This window comes from Castanea sativa, chromosome 6, assembly GCF_040712315.1.
Source record: "Castanea sativa cultivar Marrone di Chiusa Pesio chromosome 6, ASM4071231v1".
Lineage (NCBI taxonomy): Eukaryota > Viridiplantae > Streptophyta > Magnoliopsida > Fagales > Fagaceae > Castanea > Castanea sativa.
This window is the reverse complement of record NC_134018.1, coordinates 55,731,662-55,746,866: the sequence shown is the minus strand read 5'-3', so window position 1 is coordinate 55,746,866 and position 15,205 is coordinate 55,731,662. Positions and strand designations below refer to the sequence as shown.

Genomic DNA, 15,205 nt, shown 5'->3' with positions numbered 1-15,205 from the left:
AATAATCCCAAATCAGTAGTCCCATGAAGATAACGTAAAATATGCTTAATTCCATTCCAATGTCTTCGAGTTGGAGCAGAACTATACCTTGCTAGAAAGTTAATTGCAAATGCTATATTAGGTTGTGTGTAATTTGCAAGATATATCAAAGCACCAATTGCACTAAGATGTGGTACTTCGGAATCAAGAGTTTCTTCATCATCTTCTTGTGGTCGAAACATATCATTCTTAACATCAAGTGACCGACCCACCATTGGAGTGCTCAAAGGATGAGTTTTATCCATGTAAAATTGCTTCATGACTTTTTCTATGTATATTGATTGGTGAACAAGAATTTCATTTAGAAGATGTTCAATTTGTAGGTCAAGACAAAATTTTATCTTACCAAGATCTTTCATCTCAAATTCATTCTTTAAACAATTTGATGTTTTTGTTAACTTTTCTAGAGTCCCTACAAGATTTAAATTATCAACATATACTGTAGCAATAGCAAATCTAGATTCTGATTTTTTTGATAAAAACACATGGACAAATTGGATTATTCTCAAATTCTTCTTTCAAAAGATATTCACTAAGATGATTATACCACATGCGTCCGGATTGCTTTAACCCATATATGGATCTTTGTAGCTTGATAGAATACATACTTCTGGATGTAGGATTATATGTTTCAGACATTTTATATCCTTTAGGGATTTTCATGTAGATATCATTATCTAATGATCTATATAGATATGCTGTAACAACATTCATTAATTGCATATCCAAATTTTCTTTTGCTACCAAGCTAATTAAAGATCTGAATGTAATTGCGTCCATTAAAGGAGCATATGTTTCTTCATAATCAATACCAGGTTTCTGCGAGAAACCTTGTGCTACAAGTCGTGCTTTGTACCTTATAATTTCATTTTTCTCATTTCGTTTATGTACAAATACCCATTTGTATCCAACAGGCCTTACACCTTTAGGTGTTCGGACTATAGGTCCAAAAACTTCACATTTACTTAGTGAATTTAATTCTCCTTGAATCATCTCTTTCCACATTGGCCAATCATTTCTATGTTGACATTCATCAACGGTTTGTGGTTCATATTTATTATCATTACTTCTAGTAATATCAATAATAACTTTATATGAAAATATGTTGTCGACAACGATTTTATTCTTATCCCATATTAGTGCGTTGTGGGGGTGCAATAGGTACATATACAGCATATCCAAATGTGTGCAAGTGAAAAATATTTATTTCAACTGTTCTCATTGTAGTATAATATAACCCAGAAGAGAAAAATAGACAGTTTTTCTAATATGAGCTTCTGGCCCGATACTGTTGAAGTAATATAAAGAAATTCTTCACTGTCTTCGTTATTAGTTTCAATATGATAACCATTATAACATATATCTTTAAAGCTGAATAAATTTTTGCTTGATTTTGAAGAATACAAAGTATCATCAATACAAAGTTTTGTGCCCTTTGGCAACATGATAATCGCTCTTTCAGAGCCTTCAATTAAGTTTGATGAACCTGATATGATATTGACATTGGCTTTGCATAATTTTAAAATTTAAAATATTTTTTATCTTTAAAGATCGTAGGAGTTGTTGCATTGTCTGCTAGACAAAAATCTTCCCTAGTTATCCTAGAATTGATTTTACTAGTATGACCCATGCATCTTCACATATGCAAAACATAAATTAAACTTTATTACTTTAAATATAAATAAAACATATCAAAATAAAAATACTTATTTCAATGCCATAATATAATGAAAGAAAAATAATTAATTTTTGTGGACATTTCCATCACCAATCATACTTATTAGAATATGATAATATAATAAAAGAAAATAATTAATTGGTATGGACATTTCTATCATCAATCAAATTATCAAATTTTCCATCAACATCCTCAAAGAAATTAGAGACATCAAGATGAGTCATATCCACTCCATTTGGAAAAATGAAGATAATTCATAGGATTTTCAGGATCATTATGATTAGCAAAGTTCATTTCAATTCCCTTTTCCTTTTCTTTTATGGAGGCGTGGTATAAATCTACCAAATGTTTAGGAGTACGACATGTACGTGACCAATGACCTTCCATTCCACACCTATAACACTTATTTTCATGATCCTTTGATAGTTTTCAGCAACAGTTCATTATTTTGTTCAGCCACTAGAAGATAAACATTAGTTCATAACACTTTATAAACATTAGTTCATAACACTTTATAAACATATGCATTCAATATTGCTACTGCAGGAGCACATTCGAAACATGATATATTTGTTTTCTATTATATAATTTTAATTGTAGGCTGATTTTAAAGTGCCAAATTAATTCACTTGCACCTTTAGTTTATTACAACTTTAGTCATACTGAGCTTTTATGATGATTAAATTCTTCTAGAATTTGTGATTTTCCTAAGTGGTCTTTTATTGTAAAGTACTCAATTTTTATATAAATAATGACAAATAAAAATTATTGTTTTTGCATGATCCTTTTAGAATACTTTGTTGCCATCCATAATAATATCTTCAGAATTTATTACATTAACATAAATCTCATCAAGATTCATTACTTCTAGATGAATCTTCGTATCAAGGATCCATGGTATCCATGGTAAGAAATTCTTGCCTAAGATGTTAAGGACAACAAATTTAAACTTTGTAAGGTTTGATATTTATATCAAATATATAATTACGTAAGTAATTAAATAAACAAATATTTTTATCATACAAAATTCTAATGAAAGAATGCTACATAGGCATATATATTCAAAGTTGATTCATACACGGTACATATAACTATTATTAAGTTGCTTTATCACAAACCATTTTTAACAAAATATTTTTAATCAATTAAATGTGAATCTCATAACTTGCATCTCATAAGAATATATAACAATAGAATAACGTGAATCTCATAAAAATTTTAATCAATTAAAAATCACTAAAATTATGAACATAAAACGTAAAGACAAATAAATAAGATTATTACTAATTCCTTAAAAGAAAACTTACAGTGAGTTGAGAGAACTACACAAATAATATTTGATGATTGAAGAACAATAGGAGGACAACTTCCTTTTTAAAGATTGGGTAGAAGTTCGTGCTGATAACGTGTTGTGAAATGATAGAAATATTTAAAACAAAGTAAAAGGAAACAAGAAATATATATTGATAAACTCTTATATTCAAGTGGTCATCCACAATTCTTTTGATCTCTCTTAGATGTGTACAATAATAGTAAAATAATCCCACATATATATTGGTCCCACATATATATAGGACCTTAAAGTGCTTATAGAGTTTATGAGATAGGGTTGTAATAATGAGTACACTTATGAATATACATTTCCTCTATAGACTTTATACATTTCACCTTTCACACATCCCAAGTAACCTTTTCATTGTCCAAAGTTTACACGTTCCAATCAGACTTTAACCCTCACCAAATTTATGGTCATCCTAGTAAAGTATTAAACAAAAAAAATCAAGCATAATTCTGAATATTTTTCCTTCATTTATTTTATCATTTTTATATTTTGAAAACCTTCATATTCTTGTAAGCAAGTCATACTTTATCTTTAGGTTGGAACAATTCCTTCCTACAACGCATATTGACCATATTGTTTGGCTTTTAGACCAAGAAAAAGGATAAAATAGGGAAAGAGAGAATAAAAAAGTCTGTCAATTGTTTTGGGTCCTTCATCTTTTCACAACACAAAACAACCCGTTTACCAATAATCATACCACGGCCCACCTCCAACTGTTTCGTCCAATAGACAGCGTTGCCAATTAACGGAATACACGTAATACTATGACGACGCCGTCTTAGACATTTCCTCAAACACTGTCTTCAACGGCACGGTTTCAGTTACACATAAAAGTACCTTAAAGCCCACGACCCAAAGTACATTTCTCTCTCTCTCTCTCTCTCTCTCTCTCTCTGTTTTTCTCTCACGTTTCCTGTTACCGTAACACTCCTTAATTTCTCTTTCGTACACTTCTTCTTCTCTCTCTCTATAACATATTTTTCCACAAAATCTCTCTTAAGTCTCTTCTCTTTGCTCCACATTTCTTTCTCGCTTAGGTTTGCTATTTCCAACAAATTAATTTAAGGTACAGTTTTTTTTTTTTTTTTTAAATTTTTTAATTCCAGTTTTGGCGAATAACGCAAATATCTAGTTCACTGTTATAGCCATTAATTTAAGGTACAGATTTTGTTTTAGTTTGTTTGATTCTAAATTGCTTTACTTTGTGTTTCTTGTACGGCCAACAATATTTGAGCTTGTCTTTCTTTGTGTTTTTTTCTGTTGTAAGTTCTGTTACATGATTTTGCTGTTATGTTATTTTATTATTTTTGAATATATGGTAATTTTTGGGTGCTAGAGTTTGAGATAGGATGAAATTTGAGAATAATTTTGCTATGAGCTATGGCTCAAATGAAACTATAAGAATAGGCTGAGAGAGTGAGATTTTGGGTTCAAAATATGCTGAGTGCACGTGTAACTTACCAGTCAAAAGAGGGAAAGTTTAAGTTTTTAGAGAATCAGAGTTGTGGGTCAATCTATTAGGGAATATACTTAGTTTAAGCTAAATTGTTTACTTTTAGAGTGAAAATTATTGTACATTGTAAATTGAGGTATAGTATTGCAAGTTGAGGGTGAAGCTTTATAGAAGAATATATAGCAATTATAGTTAAAAAGAGGAAAACCAGGGCCTTTTTTTGGTTCTCTGGAGTTCCAAATTGGTTGGAATCTGATTCTTTGGATATTGATTTTAATATTGTAAAGATGTAATTGAAGATTTATATTTATATAAATCTTTCCCTTTAACCTGGGAAAACGCTAAGTGCGTATCCAGAACTCCCCCCTTCTTAAGAATTCCCTTATATTAAAATATTATTTCTCAATACTTATTTGATTGGAATAAGTATGCGTTGATATTTTTACTTAGCACAAGTTATGTTCAATTCTATTCACAAAAAGAAGAAGAAGAAGTTATGTTCAATTCTTTATCATGGCTGTTTCTTTCATAATATGTTTTTGAATTTGTATGGCTGTTAGATAGTTTGAATGATTGTTTGCTTTTATCCCTTAGTGCAGTTGGGGTCCTCAATTTTTGATCCTTGAAAGTTGTGCTTCCTTAATTTGTGCAAGTAGTTTGGTTCAAGTTGCAAGAGAGCGTATGGAGTTGATAAGTATTTGCAATTGAACCTGATAACTGAATGGATAAAAAGCAGCATATTGCCATTTTTACTACCGCCAGCCTTCCATGGATGACTGGAACTGCTGTCAACCCTCTGTTTCGTGCAGCATATCTTTCAAAAGACGGGGAGAGAAAGGTCACCTTGGTGATTCCATGGTTATCTTTGAAAGAGCAAGTACTAGTATATCCCAGCAACATCACATTCAAATCACCTTCAGAGCAGGAAACATATGTTCGTCAGTGGCTTGAGGAGAGGGCTGGATTTGCATCTTGTTTCAGCATACGTTTTTATCCTGGAAGGGTAATCATTTCTGTAATTTTATAAAATCCTTAATGCACTCACCTGCACCTAAATTAATCATTTTTTTGAAGTGGGTTTGACATCTTCCATAAGAGAGTTGAATGTCTAGTTGTTGGCCTGAGTAGGGATACTTTTGTCTTTTATTTGTAACCTAGCAATCAAAAGATTTTCCTTATCCCTTTGAGACTTCATGAACTTTGAAGTGCTTATGCCATTATATCCCCCTTAACCCACTTGTCTAATTCAAGCATAATACTAAGCTCAAATGTAACTATAACCTTTACTATTACCCTAATGACTGTGGACATGGTCCCATGGAGGTCAAATCATTTGCCATTCATTGGCTTTGTCCCAAATTCTCTGGTCTTTGGTTAGGACCAATGTTAGGCACAATATTAAAAACCTGCTCTTTTGGCCATTTTAATTCTTATTTTCAGTTGTGGAGAATGATACTAATCAATTACATCACTTCTGGTGCAGTTTTCTAGAGATAAAGGGAGCATTCTTGCTGTTGGAGATATTTCAGAAATCATCCCTGATGAAGAGGCAGATATTGCCGTTCTTGAGGAGCCTGAGCATCTTACATGGTTTCATCATGGGAAGAGATGGAAAGTCAAATTCCGCCTGGTTGTAGGAATTATTCATACCAATTATATGGAATATGTAAAGAGAGAGAAGAGCGGGATGCAAGCATATCTTCTTAAATACGCAAATACCTGGGTTGTTGATATCTATTGCCACAAGGTATGTTTCTTGATAACTGTTAGTTTTCATACCAATATATATATATATATATATATATATATATTGAGTTTCTTTCGAATCTGGATTTTTTTTTTTTTGGGGTGTTGAATACATTATGTTAGTTATGTCTTAGTGATAGACAACCCTTTTGAAGGTGTTTTTGTCTAAATGACTTAAAAGATTTTAAAGCAGGGTGATGGCTGTAACTAACTTTGGGGTTACTGATGTTCCCTCTAAGCTAGTTTAGGCAATGAATTGAGACTTTCTTAATTATTTAAGTAAAGTATAGCATTTGGTTATTGCTGTGTTTAGTTAGTTTTCCATGTACTAAGTTGTTTTTGAGTCTGGAATATTTTATTTTGGGGTGTTGAGTACCATCATGTTAGTTATGTCTTAGTGATAGACATCCCTTTTGGTGTTTTTTTCTAAATGACTTATAAGATTTTAACGCAGGGTGATGGCTGTGACTAACTTTGGGTTGGCTGATGTTCTCTCTGAGCTAGTTTAGGCAATGAATCAAGCCTCTCTTAATTATTTAAGTAAACTCTAACTTTTGGTTATTGCTATGTTTTGAGTTTTTTTTTTTTTGGCTATGTTTAGTTAGTTTTTCATAACTTCACATGCAGTGATATTTCTTTAGTATATGGAAACACAGAATTTTGTTTTATTAGTGGCATTAGTAAGTGTCAAATTAGTAGGTGAAGGTGTTGGATGGATATTTTAATTGAAGTTTTATATCAATAAGAAAAGTCCCTATCTTGGTGCTTGGTTTTTGTATATGCCCCCTTACGTTGAATCATTTATCTTTCAAGAGTGTGGCTGCGGTATACACCTTTGTAAAATTCTGATTGAGACCTTAAATGACTTAGCATCAGATTAATTGATCAATAGATCAAGTTATATATTGATCCAAATAGATAGTCGTTCCACAATTATAAATCACCAAATCTCAAAAACAGTAATAATAAAAGCAAGAAAATCAACACAAAGATTTTGGTGATGATGTGGAAAATCAATTGAAGAGTTCACTATAGAATAAGCATTTACGATTGTTAGAACATGTATAACCTTTGTATCCTATACTCCTTATGGAACCTCAGTGAATGACCCATCTGCCTTTCCACCATTGTGGCCCCTTGCCCATGGAATCCTTTTATAGAACTTCCTCCATGAACAAACTTGTTTGCAATGACTCAGAACTCTGGTGCTCCAAAGAACTCTCTAAAAGTTTTCTACCAATGAACTTGCTGGAAAGGGTTTAGGTTTTCTATGGTTTGAAGGAACTACACCCACAGATGTTTAAATCTTATGTTTAAGGCTCAAGCGGGGAGTTCTTAAAGAGAAACTCTGAAAATGTCTCACAAGGAGAAGCACTCTAGGAGGAGGATTTAGAACTCTTTAGGTTCAAGAAGCTTTGACTCTTAGATCTACTTCTGTATGGCAGCATTTCTCCCTCTCTCTGTAGTAAGGGTTGTTTGTATGGAGGGAAATAGGTTAAACAGCTGGCACTGCTAAGTCGGTTTGCTGTTCACGCAATCTAGATCAAGCGAAGGTCTCACGAACTTCCAATTCAAGTTTTGATTGAGCGATGGTCTTGTGAACTTTCTATCTGAAGTTCCCTCTAGCAAGTCTTTTGAAGCTTGATTTTGGAACTTCTGATTCTTGATTGACTAAATACAAACCAAACTTGATTAAAATGCAATCCTTACAACACTTTGTTTTAACACGGGAATTTAGCCAACAATTTAAAACCTAACAACCTTGTTTTGCGGTCCAAGTTTGTCTCATTCTTACATAATGAAGGGTTTGTTATTCATAATATGGGAGATTTCTACCTTCAATAGAACCTTCTCTACCAGTCTTTGATTCAGTTTATATATTTATTTATTCTTAATGAGTTCAATTCATGAGCGAAAAGAACTGATAAGTAAGAATGAATTTTATTAAAAAGCTATGGATATGAGTAAAACCGAAGTACAAGAGAAGTATGCAAGGAATACACCAATAAAAAAGAGAGTTATTTATTACTTATCAAAAAAAAAAAAGAGAGTTATTTATTTATATTTACTAATAAAAAAAGGGTAAATCGCATTAATCTTCTTTGTGGTTTAAGCAAATGATATTAATGATTAACCCTCGAACTTTTGCTAAAAAAGACACTCTCCCCCCTCCCCCCTCCCAAGGCGAGCAGTGTGTGATAAACATAATGGATAAATCCTTACCCTTTGACGTTACTAACTCTAATAGAATATTTTTTGTTATTATAAGAAAATTCCTACATTTATTAACTCTTGTCTTAACTATGGTTAAGTCATTTTGGATATGAGCTTATTGGATCTAATCATGGCCATCTATTTTTTATCAACACCATCCCATTTTACACCTCAATTCCTCCTCCATTTCCCTAAATGTCTCTCTTTCAGCCTTGCTAAAATGCACCTTGTTCCTTTGTGGGTCTGTCTGTCTGTCTGTCTCTCTCTGTCTCTCTCTCTCTCTCTCTCTCTCTCTATTTGTGCTATGATCTTAACGATAAACATTCAGTTAATTATCGATGGGTTTTTATGTTCATGAATCATGGTGGAGGCTTTGGTATTCATGGAAGATCTTGTCTCGGTATTGGACATGGTTGTTTTCTCGGTATTTCAATGAAAATTCAACAAAATCAGTCCTTAAAATTTCCCAAAAGATGGGTCGGCTTAGATGAGAAAGAAGGGAAAAAGAGAGAAGGGGAGAAAGAGAGAGAACAGCGATGAAAGGAGAGAGAGAAAAAAAAAGAAAAAAAAGAAGAGGAAAATGAGAAAATGATATGGAAAGGACAATATGAGGATTTTGCTAGCCCCCCATTGGCAATATTGGGGGGCTTTGGTTTCCTTTTAGGTTTTTTTTTTTGGGCAACTTAGGGGCAAAATGGTGCTTTCATCATTAAGTAAAGGTAAGATTGGAAAATTTCATTTAACCTAGGGCCGGGTAGTCCATTGAAAATTCAAATGTGCTATTAAAGGCATTAAGTCAAATTTTGTTTGTTTGTTTGTTTTTTTTTTTGGGGGGAGGGAGGGTTGACTGTCATACTCATTTCTATAGAAGTTTCGGGGGAGTGTAGTTTCCGTAAATCTCAAGGGAATTTGAAAGTTTGTTGTGGGGCTTCTAGCTTGCTGGCAAGACAGATTTAGTCGTCATAAAAATGGTCATATATGGTTAATTGTTCCCCATTGCTTAATGCAGTGTCTTTGGAAGGAAAGGAATAGTAGGCGTTTTGAAGATAATGAGAGATCCATACCAGACCTCAAGCTTTTTTTTCTTTAGGACTTTATTAGATTGGTTGGTTACTTTGCGAAACCAATCATTTTCTTCCTTTCTTGATTTTCTTGATTCTTATAATTTTTGTTGACCCCTTGTACACTCCTTGTGTACTAGGGTGTCCATTTTTTGATATCAATAAAATTTATTACTCATAAAAAAATAAAAAATAAAAACTCCTGAAAAGGAAGAAGAAAAAGAAAATTATATGCATGATACTTATTAATGAATATGAATGCGTAAATACATGACCCCATAGGCATATTTGAAATCCTTATCCTTGGTTGATCACAAATATCCCAAACCACCCTAATGAGAGCTGCGTGAGTTTAATTACCCAAATAAACAATCCTATTGGCACTGATTATAGTTATGTATAATGCATTGCACGAGAAATTATGCATTTTCGGTGTGTTGATATGGTACACTTGAGAAACTATTTATTCTAGGGGCATTATTGTTGATTGTGCTAGAATGTTAGGGGAAGATTAGGCATTCGTAATCTGTCTTTTGTATAGCTGAAGGCCATTTGTTTTATTTATTTCAAGTTAAATATAGTTGCTTTTGTAAAGTTTTGAGTGCATACATTGGGGGATCGTGGCTTGTGAGACAATTAGGAACTTTTTTTGTGCTGCAGAGTGTATCTAGGTGTAGCATGACACTGTGATTAGGCTCCAAGTGTCAATGTGACATAGATTTACAAATAATATTGAATCTATTGATAATTATGGAGAAGAGACTTTTAGGATTACTATTTTCCTTGCTTTTTTCTACATGCTAAATGTATTATTAGTAAGTGGACAATTTTGAGGAAAGTTGACTTTGCTTATTCTCAAATCTGTTGTCATTATCTTGGAAAAATATCTTTCTCACCAGATTTTTCTTGTACTTTGATTGCAGGTAATCAGATTATCTGCTGCCACGCAGGAGTATCCCAAATCAATAATTTGCAATGTTCATGGAGTCAATCCCAAGTTCATTGAGATAGGCAGGAAAAAGATAGCGCAACAACAAAATGGGAAGCAAGCCTTCACCAAAGGTGCCTACTACATTGGGAAGATGGTATGGAGCAAAGGCTACAAGGAGCTACTAAAACTTCTTCATGATCACCAGAAGGAACTAGCTGGGATTGAGATTGATTTATATGGAAGTGGTGAGGACTCAGATCAGGTCCAGGAAGCTGCTAAGAAGTTGGAACTAGCTGTTAGAGTTCACCCTGGTCGTGATCATTCTGATCCTCTATTCCATGAGTAAGCCTTCTTCCTCTTGTCCAACTGTCTTATGTTACAAATGTTATTGTTGGTTTTATCTATAATTAAAAAGAGAAATTATAAGGTTAGTCAACCAATAATGCTTAGCACCACAGTAGTTTGGGTGTTACTGGTGGCCTTATCGAACACTTTTGATTGACTTTTGGGGAACAAATAATGAAGCTGAAAGAAAGTACCTGTGGCAACTTGTGGTCTATCATGACTATCACATTTTTTGTGGTGGATTCTATGTGTTCTAGCATACCAATGATTCAACTTAAATGGTCCTGAGAAGAAATGCTTGTGCCAATAAGTCAATGACTCAAGTCACTCAAACCACACCCCCTTCCCCAGGTGGCCCCTCCAGAAGGAGAGAAGGGGTAATAATTGAACAAATTTCATTCTGTTGTTTGCAACTTCAGAGAAGATTGAATTCTGTCCAAATACTTTAATGATTTGTGACGACCGACTTGGTATATATCTCCTCTAAAAGCACTCTTGTGTTCCCCTATGTCTTAATCTGCGCTTCTTATGCCAAATATGTGCTAGTCACCCCTCTTATGTCGTAGATAATGATCCTCCATTTTTTTTTGGGGGGGGGGGGGGGGGGGGAAGACGGGAGGTATATATATATATAAAACTTCAAGCTATGTTAAGTCACTCAGTGTTTTTATTTATTTTATTTTTTATTTTATTAAATGCTAATTTTAACAAATCCATCGTTGGATTAGATTTTCTTCTTATACTCTACATGTTGCAAAATTTCAAGATGATTTGAGATCAAGAACCATGTCATCAATCAAATATTTAATTTTCAAGTTTTTGTATTTAAATTGTGCATATTTTGTAGGTTATTTGATTGAGTGAATAGTAGACAACATTTTATTGGCACGAAACTTGGTATGTGTACTAAGAACATAGTAAACATGTAATCCAATAGTGAGATTTTTGAATATTAGTCCAATAAAAAGTTATTAGGTGGTGTAACATAACATAAAGTTACACCATGTGTAATTTGAACCCAACCCTCTCTCTCTCTCTCTCTCTCTATACATACATATATATATATATATATATATTATTTAAGTTATTTTCTTGAAAGGATGAAATTGGTCTTGTGATTATAAGCAAATAACAAATGGAACTCTAGTTGCATACAGCCCTTCAAAAACACTCAAAGTAATGATCTTCCTTTTTTTATTTTTTTTATCTTCTTCTTTATCTTTCAGCAATATCGTCTTTCTGATTCCAACCACCACATATGTGGTTTGCTTCTAGATTATCAACATGGTTGGTGGTGTTATTAGATTCCTTTTTCTTGTTTCTCTTTCAGTTATAAAGTCTTTCTTAATCCAAGCACCACGGATGTAGTCTGTACAACCACAGCTGAAGCACTGGCAATGGGAAAAATTGTTGTGTGCGCCAATCATCCCTCAAATGAATTCTTCAAGCAGTTCCCAAATTGCTGGACCTATGATAGCAGCAATGGCTTTGTTGAAGCCACACGAAGGGCATTAGCTGAAGAGCCTGGACAGCTGACAGAAGCTCATAGGCATGAATTATCATGGGAGTCAGCTACAGAACGGTTTCTGAAGGTTACCGAGCTGGACCAGTTACCTACAGGGAAACTGTCAAGAACTCCTTCAAAGAGCTTTATGTCCACATCTTTCAATATGAAGAGGAACATGGAGGATGCATCAGCATATATGCATCATGTGATTTCAGGGTTTGAAGCATCTCGAAGAATGTTTGGTGCAATTCCAGGGAGCTTGCAACCAAATGAAGAGCAATGTAAAGAGCTAGGGTTGGCTGTTCGTGCAGGAAAGCATGGCTCAAGAAAATGATATGGTTAGGCTTCTTCTATGAAAAAGGCTAGGGATTGTTTATCATCATTCTCAGTCTCTGCATAAATTGGATACGGGTTTAAAGCCATCTTGTTCTACTATGTTTTCTTTTTGCCTAAAATTGAGGATCACATACGAAGCATCTTCCCACTGTGTTGGTCATGAATTGAATAAGGTTGCTGCCAAAGTTTGTCTTTCTGTGCCAAAACAAAGGAAAGGAGAGCGAGAGAGAGAGAGAGAGAGAGGGGGGGGGGGGTGTTACTTTTTTTTTTTTTATATAAATTTTTTATAAATTTCTGTATAATATGCATCATCATCTAGGACTGCTTTGTTATTTGTGATGAGTTATCTTTTTCTCAAATGTTTGTTCTGACTGTAACATAAAACTTGGAAGACAAAGGACATTGCCAATGTTGTAAATTAATATTGACTTAAGAATGGAAGAAAATAATATATGTGGTCTACCCTAAGTGTTCTGTTGAGGATTCATAACTGACCCATAAAATTCAATATTAAGGGTCTGTTTGAGATCTGCTTATTTTGCTGAAATTAAAATTTTTTTGCTGAAAGTACTACAGATAAAGGTAAAAGTTAGTTGAAATAGTACAGTGGGATAAATAAATAGTATCAAAAAGTGCAGTGAAGCTCATGAATAGTAGCAAAAATAAGCTGAATAGTAAAATAAGTTGGCAAAAATAATTTTTGCCAAACACACACTAAGAGTCCGTTTGGATAGAACCTATTTTGCTGAAACTGAAAACTGAAAACTGAAAACACTGTAGCAAAATAATTTTTAAATGTGTGAATAATACCGTGGGACCCATTTTTAATGAAAAAGTTGCTGAAAAGTAAAATTTGTGGGACCCATGAACAGTGCATTTGTGCACTGTTCATGGCTGAAAAGTCCAACCTTGCGGCTGGGTTAAAAAAAAAAAAAAAAAAAAAAAAAGGAAGCAAAATGCGGACGTGGACGTGTAGACTTGGATCCAAACGCCCTCTAAGCCTTGTTGTCGTTACTAAGAAACCACTATTAGCAAGTTTGAACTATTCTTAACTCCATTCAAATATGATTGTGAGTGGTTATAGCCTAGTCAAGTCAAATTATTATAAGAAAATGATTGATTTTATTTTGATTGAGTATTGTAGAAATTGTTTCAAAATGTTATAAAAGGAGAGTGGAGTTATGATGGTTGATATGCACCACATCTAATCAAGCGGAGCATTGGATGGAAGTGGACGCGAGGTTTGAACCATAGCATCATAAATGATGTTATTACTAATGAGCTATCACTAACCCAGTGGGGTTGGCCAAGTGGTTGGGCACTTGGTCTCAAAGTGGCTGTCTTGGATTTGACTAGAACCTCCCTAGTTCAAGTCCAGATACCAGCACTTTGAAAAAACTCCCTAGGCCAGCGATTTGCCCATAAGATTTACCCCATTATGGGCCCACCTGTTACGAACAATGATTAGTCTCTGGTTGAAAGTTTTGAGGAACACTGTGGGAAACCAAAAAAAAAAAAAAAAACTAATGAGCTATCACTTGAAGTTGAAGACCTCTTATTATATGTTGACATTGACATAATAGAATTAGATGCTGTGTATATAGAAAATACATGAAATTGATGTAGGATTAGATACTACGGATATAGAAAGTACATCTAAACTAATGCATGAGCGGCTTTTCTTTAGATACAGATTAATGACTCATAACAAACCGTGAAAGTAAAAAAATAAGGCTTTAAAAATTTGTACATAAGAAAATAAACAAATAGGTAAAAATCTAATCAAAACACATAGTCAACAAATTGACTATACCACTAAGACACTTTCCCAAATGTTGACTTTCGAACTACTAATATTGAATAGTTGCTTAACACATATTGTTATTTGATGAGTTTCAAAATGTTAGAATTATGTGTTACATGAATTTATGATATTAAAAGGAATTTGCCAAAATAGATGGACTTAATTGATGGTTTATTATAGTTATTTATTTTTAGCTATGGGTGAAATTGCAATGTGTAATTTAAACTAAAAAATTGTAATTAACAATCTAATTAAAAATTTATTATGGCTTTTGAGTGGAGTTGTGGTGTGCCCTTATATTAGAACCCTTTTTATCTCTCCCTTATGTGTGTATTTGTTTCTAAAAAAAAAAAAATCAAAATCTAATTAAAAATTTAACTTGTAATATTCAATATTATCCAAATTAATCTCATGTTACAGTATTGATTGCATTTTTTTTTTAAACTTATGTAACACATTTCAAATGCCCTAATATTTTGTGGGTAACTATTCACTAATTTGCTAATTTAAAAATTAATCAAGATAGTGGGATATAAATGGATATTGTAAGTTAAACTTGAATTGTCAAGAGACTTGTGACTCGTTAGTTACCCTAATAGTATTTTTCATGGGGGAGAATCTAGGGTTCAAGATTATCAAAAAAAAAAAAAACCTAGTGTTCAAAATTTCGAATCCCTATCTTCCACTTGTAAGCAAAAAAAAAAAAAAAAAATCGGTATAGATAGCTTTCATTTAATGATTTAGTTTAT

The 15,205-nt window shown here is 33.2% G+C and overlaps 1 protein-coding gene across 1 annotated transcript; it reads left to right on the top strand.

Moving 5' to 3' along the window:
* The first annotated feature begins 3,965 nt into the window (after window positions 1–3,965).
* On the top strand, window positions 3,966–13,133 carry LOC142640385 (digalactosyldiacylglycerol synthase 2, chloroplastic). The gene is made up of 5 exons (XM_075814444.1): window positions 3,966–4,125; window positions 5,112–5,515; window positions 5,996–6,259; window positions 10,457–10,806; window positions 12,140–13,133. Exons 2-5 carry the CDS (start codon window positions 5,234–5,236, stop codon window positions 12,648–12,650), a joined length of 1,407 nt encoding a protein of 468 aa, XP_075670559.1. The 5' UTR covers window positions 3,966–4,125; window positions 5,112–5,233; the 3' UTR covers window positions 12,651–13,133.
* Window positions 13,134–15,205: the final 2,072 nt, after the last annotated feature.